This window comes from Papio anubis, chromosome 2 (assembly GCF_008728515.1).
Source record: "Papio anubis isolate 15944 chromosome 2, Panubis1.0, whole genome shotgun sequence".
Taxonomy (NCBI): domain Eukaryota; kingdom Metazoa; phylum Chordata; class Mammalia; order Primates; family Cercopithecidae; genus Papio; species Papio anubis.
In genome coordinates, this window is record NC_044977.1 from 94,732,844 (window position 1) to 94,754,704 (window position 21,861).

Below are 21,861 nucleotides of genomic sequence, written 5' to 3' on the forward strand. Positions count from 1 at the left end.
AACCCACTCAAAGATTGCAAACACAGAAGAACTATCTGGAAGTGTGAGACAGCTTCGCATTGATGAAGCAGAAAGACTGTGGTGGTGTCCAAAGGTGTCAACTCATGAATGCTTCGTGACAGCCTTGGCTCTGTATTCAAGTCAACACCATCACAGAAACCAGGATGCCACACATAATGGCCATACTGCAATGGCGATGGCCTGGGGGAAGGTCCACAAGACCAAAAGGGAAGGAGCTCACTGTGGGCTGCTTCCTTCCTTGCTCAGGACTCTCAGCAACAACGACAATGGGCAAATGGAAGAAGTTATAGCCACTCAGCTCTCTCAGGAAGCAACCAGGGCAACTCACAAGGCCAAAGCCCTGGACATCAAAGCTGGGAAAAACACTGGTGTCCAGTCCTGGTTTAGTCAGTTCCTTCCTTGACCACCAGTCCCCCAGGCTGCCCGTAGATAGCAGGACAACATCACTGCCCAAAGGAAGTAATGTCCCAGTGCTCAAGGTTGGCAATCTTTATTTTCTAGAAGTTTTCTAACTGCTGAACTCTGACACATGAAGTACATATTTGAGAAATAATTAATTTTAAATGTTTATAAAGATATTAATTCATTATATTGTTCCTACTCCACACAAGGCATTTGTGTGTGATGAGGAGGGTGGGCATTTAAGACATGTACCAGAACAGGTCCACGCAAAGCTACTTGTCCAGGCTCCCACCTGGGGAGGCTCCATAATTGTCCTAGTAAGGCTGTCCTGTGTGAGGCTCAGCACCACTGGGACTCCCATGACAGAGCGTCAGAACCGCAGTATCTAAAAATAAAAACCAAACTCAGCTGTGTTCTTTGCACCTAACTGCACAATGTTATTTAGGAGTGGCTCTTGAATCTTTTTTATTCTCTCAAGTTCCTATAAGGGCAAATATCTGGATCTCCTCTTGGAAATGGTCAGTGGATGGCTCTGTCCATAAGTGACCTTGGAGAAGTTATCCTCCCCTTTACTATGGATGCAGTGCCTGTGCTGGGCCCATGTTGATCTGCTGGTCCCAGGTCAATGCTTTCTTCCCACCCACTGTCCCCTCACGGGCAGCATGTCGATAGGATAGCAAGGCCTGTGCTTCACCCCTTTGCCCTCCCTGGCTGCTGCCCATGTATGCTCACTTTATTCCTCATTCTCTTGTGCTTTAGAAGTGTGCGGGGAGAAAAAGGGTGAAATGGCAGGGTCCAGTGCTTTTGTGTCCCCTTTGGGAAGGGATGGCGTTGGCACGGAAACCACAACGATCCACAAGGCACTGGGGAAATTAAATGCTTCCTCTAGAGCAAGTGGCAAAGTCAGGAGTGGTTTATGGTGCTGTTCCAATAGTCCTCCTTGGAAATTCCATTTGACTAACACATAAAAGCCTGAGGAGTAAATTTGGACAGAGGAGAAATAAAAACTTGTCAGCCATGATGGTTTTAAGGTATTTGGAGATCTTATTTCCATTTCCTTATTCCCATTGCTTACTCTTCACATTTTTTTTAAAGACTAGTCAATTGCAGTAGAGAGAAGCAGGGAAAGTAGAACAAGGAGTTCAATCTGTAACTGACTGAACAATCAGTTGAGATAACTCACTACCTTCAGACCAGCCTTCACACCCTTAATATATCTATTTGATCTTTAATTGCACACACTTAAAATATTGAGACAAGGTAAAGAAAGTGACAAGTAATTAATGTTTCATATACACATTAAAAAGCACTTTTCCAATATGCTAAATATTTTCAAAGGTGATACATTTTGCCAAATTGTGAAAAGAAAGACACGAAAGATTCAAAGGTGAATTCTATTATTTTTTTCAGCCTAATCTCTAAGTTAAAAGCTTTTAAAATGTTGCCACTATAGAGTAAGAAAAGGAGAAGCATGGCAGTAAATAGCCTTTCCAGCAAGGCCTGTGCTTCACCCCTTTGCCCTCCCTGGCTGCTGCCCGTATCTGCTCACTTTATTCCTCCTAATAAAGTGGGCCTCAGGAAGAAGAGGGCCAAGAAAACCAGCCCATTTTCTAGGGAGCAGACGGTGGACCCAAACCAAGTGCCACTCAACAGAACAAGCTTACAACAGGGCCAAGGCTGGCTTCTGCGAACCCAGCTGTTATAATCTCCCTGCTCAGGCCATGGAGGGACACTGTCACCATACCAAGGAATAAGTGGAATCCTTGTCTAGGTCAAAACCTCCAGCAGGACAACAGACTTTGGATGTCTTGTGGGTGGGGCCAGTTGTCCAGGGGTTCACTGGCCAGACCTGCAGATCGTTTCAAAATAAGAACAAGGACCTTCACTGGCCCAGAACAGAACAAGGAGAACACAAGGAAATTAGGTCTGAGATTGCCTGGAAAGGTCCTAGACCTGGCATGGGTTATCAGGCTCAGGAGCAGGGTAGAAAATTTCCCAAAGATGGACATTTTCACGAAATCTTCTGCTTTTGTAGTCTGTAGCAGCAGCCAGTGCTTCTGTGTCCCTTTTTGGAAGAGGCAGCATGAGGACTGAAGCCACAGAAGTTCACAGTGGATGGAGAAAATCCAAGGGCTCCTCCAGAGGCAGCGACATTGACGCTCCGGCGAGTGGCAAAGCCAGGGTGCTCCACAGTGCTGGTCCTTAGTACTCCTTTGAGAATCGCAGGCATCACAGTCAAGAGCCAATCAACAGCCTCCTTGACTAGTCAGTCGATTTTGAAATACTTGCTTTGGCAAATTCTGACTACAAGTAATCATATTGTTCAGATTCATCCCTTTTTGAGTTTTCTTTTCTCTTTCACTCTCTCTGGTCCCATCAGTGGGGAAACTGCTTCTATATTTCTCATTTCTTCCAAAAGGACCATGCACCTCAGAGAAGACCCCTCAGAGGGAGAGCGCTCCTGAGGTTGTCTCCAGCAACATAGACGACAGCTTCAAGCTTCCCTCTCTCCTTGTAAATGAAACCCACTGGGCCTGGCTGATGCAACCCAAGTTCTTCAGGGTTTTCATAAGATCCCGACGGAATCTCTCACCCACAAAAACATAGAGAACAGGGTTCAGGCAACTGTGGAAGAAGGCGATGGTCTGGGTGACCTGGAAGCAGATGTCAATGTTGGTGGAAACGGCACAGCTGGAGATGAACATGGCATAGGCGTCAATGGTCTGCACCAATAAAATGCAGTTATAGGGAAACTGAGACAAGACAAAGACGGTCAGGACAGTGATGGTCACTTTTAGGGCCTTGTGCTTGGACGACTTCTTGGCTTGTATCAGGGTGTGAATAATGATGGTGTAACAGCAAGCCATGACCATGAAGGGGAGGAAGAACCCCAGAATGACCTTCAGGGTCAAGACAGCTGACTTCAGTTTGGTGCTCTCGTCGCTAGGGTAAACCATGGTGCAGACAGCAATGCCAGATTCCTCCTTGATTTGGCTGTATAAGATTTCTGGGATGCAGAGCGCAGCTGCCAATACCCAGATGGTAAAGCAAACCATTTTGCTGTACAGAAGCCTTTTCTCCCTCCAAGTGTGTGCTCTCATGGCCTGGGCAATAGCAATGTACCTGTCCACACTGATGCACATGATCAGCAACACACAGCTGTAGAAGTTCATCTTGTACATGCTGTTGACCACCTTGCACATGAAGGTCTGGAATTTCCACTGGTCAGCGGCGGCAATGGCCCAGAAGGGAAGAGTGACAAGAAAGAGGAGGTCAGCAATTGCCAAATTCAAAAGGAACATGTCGGTCATGGTCTTCACTCTTGTGCAGTACCAGTAGACCAGGATGACCAGACTGTTGCCCAAGGCGCCCACGATGAACACCAGCCAGTACAAGGGCGGGAGGAAATGGCTCGCAAACTGCCTGACATTGTTTTTCTCACAGTAGAAGTCAGTGAAGTTGAAGTTAACGTAGTCTTCCATGGAAGAGGTGGATTCAGAGCCATAGTCATCAGCCATGTTAGGAACAGGGCTCTGCAAGGGGACACAAGATGGCATTAGGTCAAGGAAAATATTTTGAAGGTCGTGTCTGATGGCAGAGGCATGGACCTCTTGACCCTTCCAACCTCAAACACCTATGGTAAGGCCAAAGACATGTAAGCATTCTGAGGCCTAGGCTGTAGGCATTCTGAGAACATCTGCTTGGGTTGTCACATATTTATTTATTCAACAGATGTTTATTAAGCACGTACTGTATGTTGGCTACTGTGCTATGCACCAAAGAAACCGTAGTAAATAAGTCAGATGTGTGTCTTCACTCTCAGGGAACTTACCTACCCATAGAGCAACCAGAGAAGTGAACGAAGATTTATAGTGTGCGTGCCGAGTGCTCTGATAGATGAGAGTGCCTCCACACTATTGACGGGGAGTTTTATCAAACTGTGGGTTTGACTGTGATCGTCCTTCTCCTGTCTATTCAGTTTTTCACTGACCCTAAAAAAGGTCAGCAAGGGCTATTAAACTCATCTGGATCCCAGTCCCCTGAGTTTCCTGAAAGCTCCGGGAGCACCGTACACCCACATACACATGCACATACACATACACACACAGACACTCTCAACCCCACGTACACACACAAGCACCATGACCTGCTCTATAGTTAGCAGGACCCATGGTCCAAAAATTATTAGGAATTTCAACACATCCAGCATTCAATCAAACAAGCAGCACTTCTAAGCACAGGGCCCCTGTGTGACTGTGTGGGTTGCATAGCCATGAAGCTGGCCCCAACAAGCACACACACTCACATGTACATGCATACACAAAATACATGCACTTGCACATGCTCTCATGTACACAAACCTGCCAACACTCATGCTCACGCGCACATATATACACGCTCATGCATGCACACATATATATGCGCATATACGCGCATACACACACACACTTCTTACACTTTTTGGGGGTTCCTGAATCAGAAGCCATCCTAGAACCCCTCCCACGGAAACAGGAAATGAGGGCTGGAAATGAGACCCTGAGATGTAAGCCCTTGAGTCAAACCTGGGGTGGGAGGGAATGAAGGACGTGGACTGCCCATGGAGGAGGAGGGGAGAGTCCCTGCCACGCCTGCTACATTCCTTCCAAAACCTCTGCCCACAGATCCTCAAACACTCTCACTTCCCACCAGTTTCCCTCCCAGCACCCCCATTAGGATCCCAAATTCCACCAAGGACTACCAGCTCTCACTTCCTTTCCTTGAGGGACATTCCTTGCCAAATCTCATCTCTACTTTTATTTCTCCTGAGGCAAATGTGGTAGTTCAATTCATCTGGATGCATTTGGACTAGAAGTCACCCAAAATCCACAGTAAGTTTTTATTTTGTTTTGAACAGTTAATATTAACAAATATATAAGTACAAAGATTATTTTATGTACTTAAATGTTTATATTTAAATAACAAAATATTCTCTACCTTCTGTTAGCTGGGCTCTCCCTATCTGTATACATTGTAATATCCATCTATTTCTAGTAGATCCGACCAGCATTTCCAAACCATGTTTTGGGTGGAACACTAATGGTTAAAATAGTTGAGAATCTCTGCTGCATATTCCTTCTTTGAAATTCACAATACTCCTGAGCAAGTTGAAGGATCTGAAAAGTCCTACAGAACTTGTTTTATTATTTATTTATTTATTTGTTTGTTTGCTTGTTTGTTTGTTTTGAGACGGATTTTCAGTCTTGCTGCCCAGGCTGGAGTGCAATGGCGCCATCTCGGCTCACTGCAACCTCCACCTCCCAGGTTCAAGCGATTCTCCTGCCTCAGCCTCCTGAGTAGCTGGGATTACAGGCACAAGCCACCATGCTGGGCTAATTTTTTTTTTTTTTTTGAAACAGAGTCTCGCTCTGTCACCCAGGCTGGAGTACAGTGGCACAGTCTCGGCTCACAGCAAGCTCTGCCTCCCAGGTTCACGCCACTCTCCTGCTTCAGCCTCCCGAGTAGCTGGGACTACAGGCGCCCACCACCATGCCCGGCTAATTTTTTGTATTTTTAGTAGAGACGAGGTTCACCATGTTGGTCAGCCTGGTCTCGAACTTCTGATCTCGTGATCTGCCCACCTCCGCCTCCCAAAGTGCTGGGATTACAGGCGTGAGTCACCGTGACTGGCCCAGAACTTGTTTTATTTTAATTGCACATTAGCACAGTAAAGACTCTGAGAAATCCTTCAGAATCAGTTGAATTTTGTTTAGCAATGTTTTCAAACCTTATTGGAATATAGAACCTGTTGTGTGTGTGTTTGTGGAGGGCTTCTTAGATATCAGGGCTCACTAAGCTGACTGATAAAGGACAGTAGATGTTAGTCCTATTTGGGCCTTGGCTGGCAGGAAATAGCAGGAGGACCCAAGGTAACTTGGATGACAACTGGGAAAATCTGACATCTAGTCCTGACTCCATCTCCAATATGTGACCCTATTGCAAAGAGCGGGACCCAGGAGCAGGATCCTGGAGGTGGCTCTTCAGGCCAGGGCAGCTGGAAATGGCCCACTACTGCAAAGAACTAAAGAAAACTCATCTCCCTGTTTTATATGGGATTAGTCCCTAGGCCTAGTTCATCCATTTCAGTTTACACTTTGGCGCTTATCTGGAAATCCAGCCTCTTGAGAGGACAGACTTCCTAGGTGACACACATTTTAGAGACATGCCAGGAGAATCCTCCCAATGCTGGACACGGGAACCAGTTGCAATCATGGCCCCACTAAGACAGTCGTCCTGTAGGAGGTGAGGTTTGAGTGGACTTTGAGCGAAAGAAGTACTTGAGAATAGAAGGAAGACTGTGAAGAGCACAGAGACCCCAAAGTGGACATCACAGCAGGTTTAAGAGGTTGGGAGGATGACCTTTCGGAGGAACCTCAGTAAAACCCAGTAAAACCATGCAGATGAGCAAGTACCAACTTGTGAATCCACAGATGAATAGGTGCTAAACTTGCTCTTGAAGTTTTTGTTTGTTGTTTGTGGGTTGGTGTTTTTTGGTTTTTGTTGTTTGGGGTTTTTTTTTTTTTTTTTTTTGGTCAAATAGTTTTAATAGACTCTCACATGGGCCTGAGCCCAAGGCTGTGAAACAATCGCAAGCAGCCTCACAGATGAGGGCCCAGGGGTCTTGCTGCATGGAGTTGCTTCTCCGGTCCAGCAAGCCTGCTCTCCTCCTGCTGCAGCTCCAGGTAGCGAGGAGCAGCACAGACAAGGGAGAAAGAGGAAGGCAAGGGAGGAAAGAGGGCATGCTTGGCAAAAGGGCAAGCACAAGAGACAGCTTTGGTTCAGGGGGAGAAAATGAGACAGGGAGTGGGGAGGAGGGGCAGGTAGGAAGGCCAGCGTCACTTAGCTGTTTTAGTCCTGGGCTAAGGTGCTGGAAGGAGGTGGATTCCTGGGCCAGCGAGGGAAAGTGATCTGGAGCGGGGCCTGGAGGAGACTGTAGAAGGGGCAGAAGGGGAGAAATGTGCAGAAGTCCCAGGACCTGGGTGACCCAGCTTTCTCCACGGCCCGGCGAGTAGGCACAGCCAACACTCCCAAGACTGAATCCCAGACAAGGACATTGTGTCCTGCTGGAAGGCCAGGGGCAGAGTTTTTCTGCTGGGTGGGGATTAAGGACCTCATGCTTTTGTATGAAGTTAGTTAGTTAGGTTAGGGACTCCCCAGGCATATTTTTTAAGTGATTGAATTTTACACCCCAAATCTAGATTTATATAAAATTTGTCAGGACCACAAGAGGAATCCTGGAATAATACCCACTGTGTCACGACTCTTAGACATCAAATCCTCTGGAAATCCTCCAGTAAACGTAAACAAACCTCAGTGCACAACCAGGGCAAGGGGCCCATCCTGCCTGTCTGTGTCCCAGGCAAGCCTCTGAGCGCACAGGCTGTTGCTCACACACAGGCATGTCCTCTTCCCTCAGGAGTCCTGGGCTCAGAAGCAGCAGCCCAGGCATCCTGGTTGTGAACACCCAGAGCAGGAAGAAGGTCCCAGAGCTTTCCAGGGCCTCCTTCTCTGACTCATGTGTTCTTTGGAAACCCTTGGCCAGACCCAGGCTCAAGATTCCCCTCTCTGGGGAATGGACAGAGAAAGGGCAGGGACTGTGCTTGCCAAGGCTTCCATTGTGCCTTAGCACCAAGAATGGGCACAAGGGAATGGGAGAGATGGAATGAGAGGGCACAAGAAGGAGGAAGGTGGGAAAACAATGAATTTGTTATCAGGAGGGATGCTGGCAGACACCTTGGCCCCACACTTGAGAAAGTATTAAATCCCAACAATCAGACCTGGATTTCAGTGCTTTGACATTCACCCTGAGGGAGCAACCCAGCAAAGCTATGATTGCTGACAGCACCCCTCAAGGGCTCTTCCTCCAAATCTCTATGAGACCTTGAACCCTCAAACCACCTTCCCCAGTCTCGGTCTCCTCATCTGTAAACGGGACTCTGCCTTTACCGTGACGCTGAAGGAATGTGGGGCACCTGCATGGGTGACTGGCCCAGCACATCCTCAGAAAGGTGGCCACAGGGTGCCACGGCTACTTTCCATGGAATGTGGGAGTCAGGGCCACAGGGGTCCTATCTTCTTCCCATTTAGATGGCACCAGACTCCTCTGATTAGAGAAGGTCATTATTGAGGTGCAGTTTCCTTCTTATCTGGGGCTGCTTTGCGGAGTTTGGCTATTATCCAAGATCCCAAATGATAAAACCAAATGACTGGCAATCTCAGAAGCAGCCCTGGCTCTGCTGCCTTCATCTACTTCTGTTTCCACAGCCTCAGGTATTGAAAGGTGAATTTAATGCAGGAGAAACTGAAGAATCTACTTTTGGTCAGAAGGATAGTTACTTCACCAGGACCAAATTAATTACTTTTTTGTTGTTATGGATATAGGTGCAATTAGGTAACTACACATATGTAATACTAATGAATCATTAGCATATCATAAATAATTTAGTTGATGAACTGTCTCAACCACCACTCTCTTTAGATCATGGAAACCTACAATGTACTGTGAGGCAGTTTGTTAGCCCACCTGCTAGGAAGTCTGGATTTCAATTATCTACCTGTAAAACCCAGGCTTTCCCTTTGAGAAAAGCAAAATTAAAGCCCTTAGGTAATTTTGTAAGGCATTTATGAATCTAACAAAAGCATGGGAAATTAATTTGATTCTATACTTAATTACATTGGCTGTAAAAGAAAAAAAGATTCTCTGGATTATGATTTGATTCACCGATTTTTTTTTTTTTTTTTTAAGACAGAGTCTCACTTTGTTGCCCAGGCTGGAGTGCAGTGGCATGATCTTGGCTCATTGCAACCTCCACCTCCCAGGCTCAAGCGACTATCGTGCCTCAGCCTCCCAAGTAGCTGGGATTACATGCGCATGCCACCACACCCAGCTATTTTTGTATTTTTAGTAGAGATGGGGTTTCGCCATGTTGGGCAGGCTGGTCTTGAAATCTTGGCCTCGGCCAGGTGATCCGCCCGCCTCTGCCTCCCAAAGTGCTAGGATTATAGGCATGAGCTACCGTGCCCAGCCTAACTCACTAATTTTTGTTCAGCTCTTGACCTTTCAGGGGAATGTATACCGTTATGTGTTTTCATAAGGTCTACATAATGTTATGCAAGAAACACAACTAATGTGCCTACTATGGGTTTTTTAAAAGCAAATTACATGAATTATCCCTTTACCTCATTTGTCTGAGTTTTAGAACAGGCACATGGAACTAAGCACACCCTAGTTAAAGGTCATTAAAAACCCTTAGCTATTTATAACACCACATTTTCCTCTGTCTCCACAACATACCCCAAAGCATAGCTGCCTCTTTGCATTTGCAAAACCTTCTGTGCTGGACAACAACCTACCCAGTAATGGGCATTGCCGGGCAGAGATCTTACCCTGGGAAACCACACAGATAAATCCTTCCCCCACAGTGGATCCTTCCCACACCCCCTAAAAAGGGAAGATGAGCGTGTATTTTGAGGAGCCGGAGGAGCATGGCTGTACTCACTGTGAAATCTGTGGGTGTCATGGTGCGTCAGTCAGATGCAAGTCTGCTCCTGGAAAAGGGACAAACATCAAAAAGGGGACTGGCTTGTAAATGTATAGTAACAACCAAATGCCAAAAAGATGGAGATTAAATTTTAAATCTGTTTGTTCTTCTGAAAACAATATGCCAAGCAGGAGTTAGAGTCTATATAGTGTTCTAGGTTTCAGAATCATCGCAGTCGTCCACATAGAAATGCAAGAACCTTTCCTCTGAAGTTATCATTCACTTCTTTGACTCTGAGGGTCACCTGATTCTAGCATTTGTTTTCTTTTCTTTCTACTTAGACAATAATTAGTGCATCTCACATCCACACATGAGGAATGGCAGGGGGGCTGTTAAATTTTTCCCAGCCCATCCTTTCTACATTAGCTCCCTTTCCCTTGATTGAGCTTCTCTGTCCCGTCCTGTTTTGCTGACTGGTTCCCCTTCCTCTGCTCTATCAGCTAAGGGACTCACCGAAGCTAACAGGACAGTGGTCGCTTTGAGAATGCCCTGGGCTCTGGACTCCCCAGGAAAAGGGCCTTTGAGTAACCAAGTGGCAAGAAGAACATGAGGGCTGGATGGCGTCCGCTTGGGTTGGGGCCCCCTCCCTAAGAGACCCATTGCCCCCAGAACCCACCTTTCTCCTCTTTACCCTGACTTCAGCAGGAAAAGGAAGTCCTAGGTTTGTGTACTAAAGAAAATGAGTTCCAGTTCCCTAGTGCACAGAGCCTCGGAACTGACTGAAATAAATCTCAAGTTGTCATTTTCATGTGTTTTGAATTTCTTTAAAGCCCACCCCTGTATAACCGAAGAAACAACAGCTTGACTGCCTTCAAGGACGGAGTCTGTGCCTGAGCTGGGGCATTTCCTTTTATACTCTTAGCAAGTACATTTCAAAGAAACCTGTCCAGCGTCACACCCCAAGGTTCTCGAAAAAAATAATCTCTTTCATAAATCCAATCCTAACCTGTTGGCTTCCTTTCCATAACAACATCATGACCCCACCCTGCTTTTCTGAAAGTACAGTGGTTCCCAATGCATAATGTGTGGTAAAACCACTTTGGAAAACTGGCAGTTTCTTAACACGTTATTCACGTACTCACCATGTGATCCAGTCATCCTACTCCTAAGTATTCACCCAAGAAAGTTGTAAGCATATGTCCCCATAAAGACTAGTATGTGAATGTTCATTACAGCTTTACTCTGTGGTAGCCAAAAACTGCTAACAGCCTAAAAGCCCATCAAGTAGTAAACGGATAAGTTAACTTTGAAATATCCATCCAATGGAATAGGGAATGAATGACCAATTCACACAGCAACATGGACAAGTCTCCAAACAATTATGCCAAGAAGCCAGACCAGAGGGAGTTCATACTGTATGATTTCACTTGTATAAAACTCTAGATAATGCAAACTAATCTATTGTGATGGAAAGCAGAATCACTGATTTCCTGGCAATAAAGAGAGAGAAGGGGAGGTGGCTGGGCATGGTAGCTCACACCTATAATCCCAGCACTTTGGGAGGCCAAGGTGGGTAGATCACCTGAAGTCGGGAGTTCGAGACTAGTCTGGCCAACATGATGAAACCCCGTTTCTACAAAAATACAAAAAATTAGCCAGGTGTGGTGGTGTGCACCTGTAGTCTCAGCTACTCAAGAGGCTGAGGCAGGAGGATCACTTGAACCTGGGAGGCAGAGGTTGCAGTGTGCCAAGATTGTACCACTGCACTCCAGTCTAGGCGACACAGCAAAGACTCCGTCTCAAAAAAAAAAAAAAGAGAGAGAGAGAGAGAGAAGTGGAGCGTGGGAGGGCAGGAGGGCAGGTGGATACAAAGAAAACCTCAGTGGGGGATAAATATGTTCACTGTCTGGGTTGTGTGAGAGCTTCACAGGGGTGTATGTATGTCAGAAAGCACATTCTGCATTGTAATATTTGCAGTTTATTGTAACTGGACCTCAATAAAGCTGTTCAAGTGAGGCAGGGAAAGCAAAGTACGATGAAAACATTCTGGTTTTCTTCACTTCTCAGTGTCGTCTCTGGCTGCCAGCAGGCCCTAAGGAGGAAGGCAGCCAGAACTTCCTCCTGGTAACCTCTCTGCCGGTAGCTTTTCAAAAGTGCACTGGAGTGCCTTGTGCTGTTATAGCCACTATGGACCCACGTGGGTTTTTTGTTTTTTTGTTTTTTTGGTTTTTTTTGGTTTGTTTTTGTGGGTTTTTTCCTTTTATTTTAGCTTCAGAGGTATATGTGCAGGTTTGTTATATAGGTAAATTGCACTTCATGGGGGCTTGGTGTTTAGGTTATTTTGCCACCCAGGTTAATAAGCATAGTACCTGATTGGTAGATAGTTTTCTGATCCTCACCCTCCTACTTCCCTCTATCGTCAAGGAGGTCCCAGTGTCTGTTGTTCCCTTTCTTGTGTCTATATGTACTTAACGTTTAACTCCCACTTATAAATGAGAACATGTGACATTTGGTTTTCTGTTCCTGTGTTAGTTCACTTAGGATAATGGCCTCCAGTTCTATCCACGTTAAAGGACGTGATCTTGTTCTTTTTTATGGCTGTGTAGCATTCCATGGTGTATATGTACCATATTTTCCTTCTCCAGTCTATCGTTGATGAACATTTAGGTTGATTCCATGTTTTTGCTATTGTGAATAGTGTTGTAATGAACATACATGTTCATGTGTCTTTATACCCATGTGTTTTTAAGATTAAATTAGATAGATGATAGATAGATAGATAGATAGATAGACGACAGATAGATAGATAGATAGATAGATAGATAGATAGATAGATAATTTGTGTGTATATATATGTGTGTTTCACATACATATTTCCTGGCTGTGTCTGCTGAGAGGACCTAAAAGCAATGATACACAACATAGTGAGTGCCTAGTGCCCTGATCTTGGAGTCTAAACACCTTTCTCCACTAAAGCAGCCAGGACTCCTTGGAGACATGTAACTACATGTTGATGGTGTTGGATTTGAAAACCAGCTGGTTGGTCTTCAAACTCAATACCACCAACATGGAAGCAAACCAGTGTCACAATTGTCCTAAACAGTTGAGAAGGGAAGACACAGCATCTTTATTCCTGGAAAAAATGTCGACCTAAATCAAAGAATGAGGAAGCATCAGGAAAACCCAAAATGAAGGACTTTCTGCAAAGTAACCGGCCAAATATCAAGGTCAAGTGACACAAAGAAAAACTGAGAAACCATCTTAGGTTGAAGGAGACTAAAGAGACAGGACAAGTAGATGCAATGCAAGAACCTGGATTTGGTCCTAGAGTGGGGAAAAATTAATTCTGAAGGACATTACTGGGAAATTAAAGGTCTTACAATAGGCACTGTGAATTTGCTGATAGTGCTGGATCCGTGTTAAACTTCCTGATTTTGCTGACTGCGTTGTGGTTTTACAGGAGAATGCCCCTGTTCTTAGGAACTGTCCCCTGAAGTATTTAGGGGCAAAAGAGCACAGTGTCTTTGGCATATTCTCAAAGGATTCAAAACATATGCAAAAAATTAATGAAAACACATGTATATAGACAGAAGGAGAATAATAAAGCCAGTGGGACAAAATGAAAACAATGGTTTGGGTGAAGGGTTTATAAGCATTCTTTACACAATTCTTCACTTTTCAGTAAGCTTGAAATTAGATACAAGTAAGACTCACAATACATTTTTAAAAGAAGAGGAAAAAATATTTTGGCAATTGACCCTACGACACAAGAAAGCCTGGAACAGGACTGTGTCTGAAATAAAAATGAGTAGCCCCAGCCTCCGGCCGTGACCTTACCCAGCCACCTGGGCATGCACCGAATTTCACTGCAGCCCTCTGGGGGCCAGGAAAACGCTGACATTTATCTGAAAAAAGACCATGCTTTTCTTTTATGACTTTTTTTGTTACAAAAGTAACACATACGTTTGTAGGAAGTTTGGCAAATACACAAAAGCCGAGAGGAGAAAATTAAAATCACCCATAATCTTTCTACCCCAAAATAACGACTTCTAACTTTCTGTTGTTTTCCCTCCCGGCCATGTTTCTATGAATTCGTACACTTTGAACTTTTCTTTTTCCCACCTAACAGATTACAAGCATTTCCTTCATCATTAAACATTCTTCAGACAGGTGAAGGCATCAGCTACATGGCATTCCGACAGGGGCTGTGCTCCAATTCATTTAAACATTTCCCTCTGTAGGGCAATTCACCTGCTTCTAACTTCTTTTTGTAGTTATTTTGAAATATTTCCCAGGTGAATGAAAGATGCATTTTCTTCAGAAAGGTTGTATTCTGCCCCTTTCCTCCTAAGCCAAAGAACTAAGAACTTTCCCAGGCAGTATTTTTGAACTGTTCTGACATCTTCAGCTCTGTGGAGTGATTGCTTCCTGCGTGGCATGACTCCAGGTGCCATCAAGAAGCCCAGTGAGCCTCTGTTTTGAAATAAGGAACTCACCCAGCAAGCAGAAAAGCAGCCCCTTTGGAGTTAAGAATTACTCTTCTTTTTTTCGCCCCCGATGAAAAATGCCCAGTTGAGTTGGGAAGACCTCAACTCAGCAAATTTAATTTTATTACAGCTTGGGGAACAGGGAGGTTAATTTTTGAGATATCAGTTAGAAAACACTTTATATATATTTCTAATACCCAGGGCTTATGTCACCTCCTTTTTGCTTGCGTGAAAGGATTGAATATGAATCATGTAATATCTGAGAAAAATTCCCAAAGAAAGAAGCCACAAAAAGAAGAAAGAATGGCTTTGGTTATAGTGAGTAATAGCAAGGTTCAGACTGGAAATAGCAATAGCTGGTAATGATGTTGGTAAGAGTTTGGAGAAAAGGCCTCCACACTGCTGTGAGGAGTATACATTTACGTGGTCTTTTTGGAGGGTTAAGCCATATCTGTCACAATTTACAAAGCACAACATCTCTGATTCTGCAGCACGTCTGCTTGGAATTTGCCCTACTGGTATTCTCACAAAAGAACACAAGGGTCCAGGTGTGGGGATACGTGTTGGAGCAGAACAAAAATTGGAAAACAACTTAAACATTCAGCAATTGGTAATATTATGACACATCAATCCAATAAACCACGTGTAGCCAATAAACAAGGATGGTCCTCATGCTGATAGAAAAGAGGTCCCCAAGACTATAAGATGAAAATGCAACATGTAGGAAGGCTTATGTTGTGTGATCTTTTTTTAAAAAAATAAATAGAGAAAGACACACACCGCACCGCTCACTAGCACCGAAACGTTTTCTGGAAGGAGACTGAACCACGATGACCAATGGAGAATGAATTCATGTTTTCATTTAGATTTTGCAAACTATTTAAATACCCTACTAAGTGTGTGAAATTTTAAGAGCTGTCATAAAAATAACTTGTCAGATTTTTTAAAAAAGAAGAAGCCCAGTGCTCTAACGTTCAGCACACCTGTTTACAAAACTCATCTAGAGGAGGAACTGGCAGCCTGCTCCAGTTACCGCAGAAAGAGCAAGTCTAGTAATTACATTCACCATGGCTACTTTATGCAACTAAATTGTGCACTAGCTTTCTATAAAGGTTTGTCTTTATTTTTTTAAAAAATGGTAATATATAAATACAAGCCAGGCAAGATGGCTCATGCCTGTAATTCCAACACTTTGGGAGGCTGAGGCGGGAGCATCACTTGAGGCCAGGAATTTGAGATCAGCCTGGGCAACATAGCAAGACCTGTCTCTACAAAATTTTTAAAATATGCCAGGCATGGTTGCCTACCCTGTAGTCCCAGCTACTCAGCTGGCTGAGGCAGGACAATTGCTTGAACCCAGGAGTTCAAGGCTGAAGTGAACTAACATTGCACCACTGCACTGCAGCCTGAGTGACAGAGCAAGACCCTGTCTCTAAAATAAATAAACAAATAAATAGTATATATAATGTAATATAGTATATCATAGAATGTAATATATTACATTTTATACAATATGCATCTGCTTCTGGCTCATAGAAAATTTGGAAAGAGCCGAAGAGTAAAAACAGGACCTACCCCTCCCTAGACTCCACATCTAGAACCTCCAGACAGCCTTGCCATCTATTTCTCTTTCATTTTTGTCAGAATACATCTCAAATATTTTATTCTCCCACCTACTAAGTCTCAGTGCTTGCTTTCATTTTCTTCTTGCCGCTGAGAAGGAGGGAAAAATATAGGGGGGAAAATCCCACATTTGACCAAACATACTGAGAGCGAGGACCATCTCAGTGGTCTGTCAGGAGTGCATGGGCAGTTGACTCAGCACTGCAGCAAATCGCTCCGTCGCTGCTCAGTGAGGCCTTGTTGCAGGTGCCATGGGCCACCCATCGAACCCACTTATTCAATGTGCCTTGAGTACCTGATACATTTATTTGGCTTAAACAATGTATAAGACATGATCCATGTCCTCAAGAAGCTTGCATTCAAGTACAGTGGGTAAGTCATGGCTGCAAATAACAACGAATGGAAAATGCTATGAGTTGTGCTAGGAATTGGAAGGAAGAAGTCATGTCTCTAGCTCTGGGGAAAATCCAGGAGGGCTTCATTGAGGAGGTGACATTTTTGCGGGTCCTTGAAGGCTGAAGAGCATGGAGACATGCAATGAGGAGAGGGAACATTGCTCCAGGGTGGGAAAACATATGGACAAAGGCATGAAAGCCAGAAAGCATGGGGTATGTGCAGGGACCTGGGAGATAAAGGAAGGGAGAGAGCTGCTAATTCTCCAAAAGAGAAAAGTACCTGTTAGAAAAGTTAGCTTGGAACCTATTATTATCCAATCATTATTTTTGTATTCTCTAACATTCTTTTTTTTTAACTTTTTTTTTTATTATTATACTTTAAGTTCTAGGGTACATGTGCACAACGTGCAGGTTTGTTACATATGTATACATGTGCCATGTTGGTGTGCTGCACCCATTAACTCGTCATTTATATTAGGTATATCTCCTAATGTTATCCCTACCCCCTACCATCTCCCCAAAATAGGACCTGGTGTGTGATGTTCCCCTTCCTGTGTCCAAGTGATCTCATTGTTCAATTCCCACCTGTGAGTGAGAACATGCAGTATTTGGTTTTTTGTTCTTGCGATAGTTTGCTGAGAATGATGGTTACCAGCTGCATCCATGTCCCTACAAAGGACATGAACTCATCCTTTTTTATGGCTGCATAGTATTCCATGGTGTATATGTGCCACATTTTCTTAATCCAGTCTGTCACTGATGGACATTTGGGTTGATTCCAAGTCTTTGCTATTGTGAATAGTGCCACAATAAACATACGTGTGCATGTGTCTTTATAGCAGCATGACTTATAATCCTTTGGGTGTATCCCTAGTAATGGGATGGCTGGGTCAAATGGTATTTCTAGTTCTAGATCCTTGAGGAATCGCCACACTGTTTTCCACAATGGTTGAACTAGTTTACAGTCCCTCCAACAGTGTAAAAGTGTTCCTATTTCTCCACATCCTCTCCGGCACCTGTTGTTTCCTGATTTTTTAATGATTGCCATTCTAACTGGTGTGAGATAGTATCTCATTGTGGTTTTGATTTGCATTTCTCTGATGGCGAGTGATGATGAGCATTTTTTCATGTGTCTGTTGGCAGTATGAATGTCTTCTTTTGAGAAATGTCTGTTCATATCCTTTGCCCACTTTTTGATGGGGTTGTTTGTTTTTTTCTTGTAAATTTGATTGAGTTCTTTATAGGTTCTGGATATTAGTCCTTTGTCAGATGAGTAGATTGCAAAAATTTTCTCCCATTCTGTAGGTTGCCTATTCACTCTCATAGTAGTTTCTTTTGCTGTGCAGAAGCTCTTTAGTTTAATTAGATCCCATTTGTCAATTTTGGCTTTTGTTGCCATTGCTTTTGGTGTTTTAGACATAAAGTCCTTGCCCATGCCTATGTCCTGAATGGTATTACCTAGGTTTTCTACTAGGGTTTTTATGGTTTTAGGTCTAACATTTAAGTCTCTAATCCATCTTCAATTAATTTTCATGTAAGGAGTAAGGAAAGGATCCAGTTTCAGCTTTCTACTTATGGCTAGCCAATGTTCCCAGCAACATTTATTAAATAGGAAATCCTTTCCCCATTTCTTGTTTTTCTCAGGTTTGTCAAAGATCAGATGGCTGTAAATGTGTGGTATTATTTCTGAGGGCTCTGCTCTGTTCCATTGGTCTATATCTCTGTTTTGGTACCAGTACTGTGCTGTTTGGGTTACTGTAGCCTTGTAGTATAGTTTGAAGTCAGGTAGCGTGATGCCTCCAGCTTTGTTCTTTTGGCTTAGGATTGTCTTGGCATTGCAGGCTCTTTTGTGGTTCTATATGAACTTTAAAGCAGTTTTTTCCAATTCTGTGAAGAAAGTCATTGGTAGCTTAATGGGGATGGCATTGAATCTATAAATTACCTTGGGCAGTATGGCCATTTTCACAATATTGATTCTTCCTATCCATGAGTATGGAATGTTCTTCCATTTGTTTGTGTCCTCTTTTATTTCACTGAGCAGTGGTTTGTAGTTCTCCTTGAAGAGGTCCTTTACATCCCTTGTAAGTTGGAATCCTAGGTATTTTATTCTCTTTGAAGCAATTGTGAATGGGAGTTCATTCATGATTTGGCTCTCTGTTTGTCTGTTACTGGTGTATAAGAATGCTTGTGATTTTTGCACATTGATTTTGTATCCTGAGACTTTGCTGAAGTTGCTTATCAGCTTAAGGATATTTTGGGCTGAGACAATGAGATTTTCTAAATATACAATCATGTCATCTGCAAACAGGGACAATTTGACTTCTTCTTTTCCTAAATGAATACCCTTTATTTCTTTCTCTTGCCTGATTGCCCTAGCCAGAACTTTGACCACTATGTTGAATAGGAATGGTGAGAGAGGGCATCCCTGTCTTACGCCAGTTTTCAAAGGGAATGCTTCGAGTTTTTGCCCATTCAGCATGATATTGGCTGTGGGTTTGTCATAAATAGCTCTTATTATTTTGAGATACGTTCCATCAATACCGAATTTATTGAGAGTTTTTAGCATGAAGGGCTGTTGAATTTTGTCAAAGGCCTTTTCTGCATCTATTGAGATAATCATGTGGTTTTTGTCTTTGGTTCTGTTTATATGCTGGATTATGTTTGTTGATCTGCGTATGTTAAACCAGCCTTGCATCCCAGGGATGAAGCCCACTTGATCATGGTGGATAAGCTTTTTGATGTGCTGCTGGATTCGGTTTGCCAGTATTTTGTTGAGGATTTTTGCACTGATGTTCATCAAGGATATTAGTCTAAAATTCTCTTTTTTTGTTGTATCTCTGTCAGGCTTTGGTATCAGGATGATGTTGGCCTCGTACCATGAGTTAGGGAGGATTCCCTCTTTTTCTATTGATTGGAATAGTTTCAGAAGGAATGGTACCAGCTCCTCCTTGTACCTCCGGTAGAATTCGGCTGTGAATCTGTCTGGTCCTAGGCTTTTTTTGGTTGGTAGGCTATTAATTATTGCCTCAATTTCAGAGCCTACTATTGGTCTATTCAGGGATTCAACTTCATCCTGATTTAGTCTTGGGAGAGTGTAAGTGTCCAGGAAATTATCCACTTCTTCTAGGTTTTCTAGTTTATTTGCATAGAGGTGTTTATAGTATTCTCTGATGGTAGTTTGTATTTCTGTGGGGTCGATGGTGATATCCCCTTTATCGTTTTTTATTGCGTCTATTTGATTCTTCTCTCTTTTCTTCTTTATTAGTCTTTCTCTAACGTTCTTAAGTAGCCAACGTGAAAATCAGCATGGGGTTGTTGTGCACAGAGCGTCTCCCTACACTTTACAGCCTCTGATGCTCACAGCACTAACATCAAATTGGATACTAACATGAGTCAGGAATGCAGGTCCTTACTTTGATCTTTGTACAATTTGCTACACGGAGCTTGAATCATCTCTTGCATTTTTTCATAGCTCTGCTTTTTGTTCCCTACACGGGGCGGGGTCTCTGAGCCATCTATCAGATCAATCCACTCACCAAGCCTGGATCAGATGCCTGCCAACCACCCAGCAGGGGCTGCACAGGGCCCAGGGTCTCCCAGTGCCAGCCTGTGAGGTGTACACCAGGGGGCTTCAGAACAGACAAGCAGATATTGGAAGAAAAGGACTCTGAAATTCTAGATGCTGAAATAGCAAAGTAGCTTTGGCTCATTCAGGAAAGGGAGTAAGGAGATGGGATCCCACAGACTGGCTGCTGCACAGTTCAGCATACAGTGACCACTCTCTGGATGGACTTGCCAGCTGTCTATGGAGTAACAGCTAATTCAGAATCTAAAGAGGTTGGGTGTGTTTGAAAAGGCAAACCAGCATCCACTGATGAGTCATTTACAATAACTTTTTACTTTACTCTGATCATAAAGGAGTATTTTTACAATGCACAAAAAATCCCCAAAATGCCAACATACATAATATAGAAAATAAAAACTCCTCAAGCACCCTTTCCTAGTTTAGCCATTGTTAAGTATCTGAGATACTTCCTTTCTGACTTTTTCTCTGTAACACAGCCTCACACGCACACACACACACGGACACACAAGCACTTAATAGAAAGGAAATCAGACTACACATATAATCTTCTGTCTTTGCTTCTTAATTGCCCATCTTTCATGGATCACCTTCCATACCAATTCAACATAGAGCCATATCATAGGATTGGATAGCTGCTGTGTATTCCATTGTCTAGATACATCACAATTCATTTAACCATTCGCCTCCTGGTGCATAGTTTCCTTGTTTCCAATTTTTCACTGCTACAAAGAATCCTTTCCATGGGGCAATGTCTCAGACTCAAGGACCTCATGGGTGCGTCCTTTACCCAGCCCCTGGCCACCATCTTATCACCCAGTACCTGCTTCCCCTTTCTTTAAGGTATAAATCACAGACTGCCTTAAGCCTAAGCTTCATGTATGTGAGTGGGAAGGGAGTTTTATTACTCGCCCTACAAGAAACCTGAGTTGGGCATCACCAGTTCCCATTTGCCTTCCTGGAAGTTTCTAGCAAAGTGCCTAGTGCCCATGACCTCTGAACAAATTAATGCAAGCCCAGGTTTTAGAAGCCATCATAGCAGCAAACAACTGAGGACCAAGATGACACTGGGTTGGGGGCAGCAAGAAGAGCAATACTCACTGTGGAGGGTGGTGCAACTCTCCCGGGGACAGCAGGCCCCACCAGCTCTCTGTGTCTGGGGAAAGAGCTGTGTTGCTCTCTGCCTGGGATGAGGGGCAGGCTTTGTGGGTTCTGAGCAGGCAGCTACCCGGTAACAACACCCAGAAAGGAAGCCAGGTCACCCTTGCCTGTGTTGTCACTGGTGGGGTAGCCCGAGAGGGTGGGGAGTCACCTGTGTAGCTTTCAGCAATCAGCAGAGTCAATCATTTGCAATCAGAAACAAAAAGCTGAAAACTGCTGGGATAAGGGGAAACTGTCTCTTCTGAAGACGCACATACAGACTGATGATCTAAGAGCAAATTCTCTCCCTAGAAAGCACAGTTACTTACAGGGAATGGGGAAATCGGAGGGTCCCATCGAGAGAAGTCAGCCTTGTCAGGCTTGCCAGAGGTGCACATTGATGAGATTTCTTTGGGTGGTGTCACCCGAGCAGGCCTGTATCAGATTACTACCCTGTGGCAGATGTAGCACTATCCATCACAACATACCTTTTCTGGCCTTGACAGATGTACCAGAACCCCAGAGGGCTGTGCTATCCAACACAGTAGCTACTAGGCAGATATGCCTATTTAAATTTAAATTAATTAAATTGTTAACTAGGGCCAGTTCAGTGGCTCACCTCTGTAGTCCCAGCACTCTGAGAGGCCGAGGGGAGCAGATCACTAAGCAGAGCCTAGGAGTTCAAAAACAGC

At 43.9% G+C, this 21,861-nt stretch overlaps 2 protein-coding genes and 1 pseudogene across 9 annotated transcripts in view; 2 read left to right on the plus strand and 1 right to left on the minus strand.

Annotated features, from left to right (window-relative positions):
* The window catches only part of LZTFL1 (leucine zipper transcription factor like 1), a 95,358-nt gene that overhangs the window by 10,658 nt on the left and 62,839 nt on the right, over positions 1-21,861 (plus strand). The window lies entirely within an intron of this gene.
* The window catches only part of LOC103882095, a 37,444-nt pseudogene that overhangs the window by 10,582 nt on the left and 5,001 nt on the right, over positions 1-21,861 (plus strand).
* On the minus strand, positions 563-21,370 carry CCR9 (C-C motif chemokine receptor 9). 2 transcript variants are annotated; one of them, XM_003894548.5, is made up of 3 exons: positions 21,131-21,370; positions 9,960-10,008; positions 563-3,956 (listed from the first exon to the last, which is right to left on the minus strand). In XM_003894548.5, the coding sequence occupies exons 2-3, from the start codon at positions 9,978-9,980 to the stop codon at positions 2,868-2,870; spliced, it is 1,110 nt and encodes a 369-aa protein (XP_003894597.1). In that variant the 5' UTR covers positions 9,981-10,008; positions 21,131-21,370; the 3' UTR covers positions 563-2,867. The 2 variants fall into 2 exon arrangements, with proteins under 2 accessions (XP_003894597.1, XP_009199244.1); XM_009200980.4 differs by lacking the exon at positions 21,131-21,370 and adding an exon at positions 10,618-11,508.

What these genes read in the sequence shown, in the direction of transcription:
- CCR9 (XM_003894548.5), bottom strand. Translation starts at nt 9,980, where the DNA reads ATGACACCCACAGATTTCACA. An exon ending in TGACACCCACAGATTTCACA is followed by an intron (nt 3,957 to 9,959) that starts GTGAGTACAGCC and finishes GTCCCCTTGCAG; the next exon opens with AGCCCTGTTCCTAACATGGC.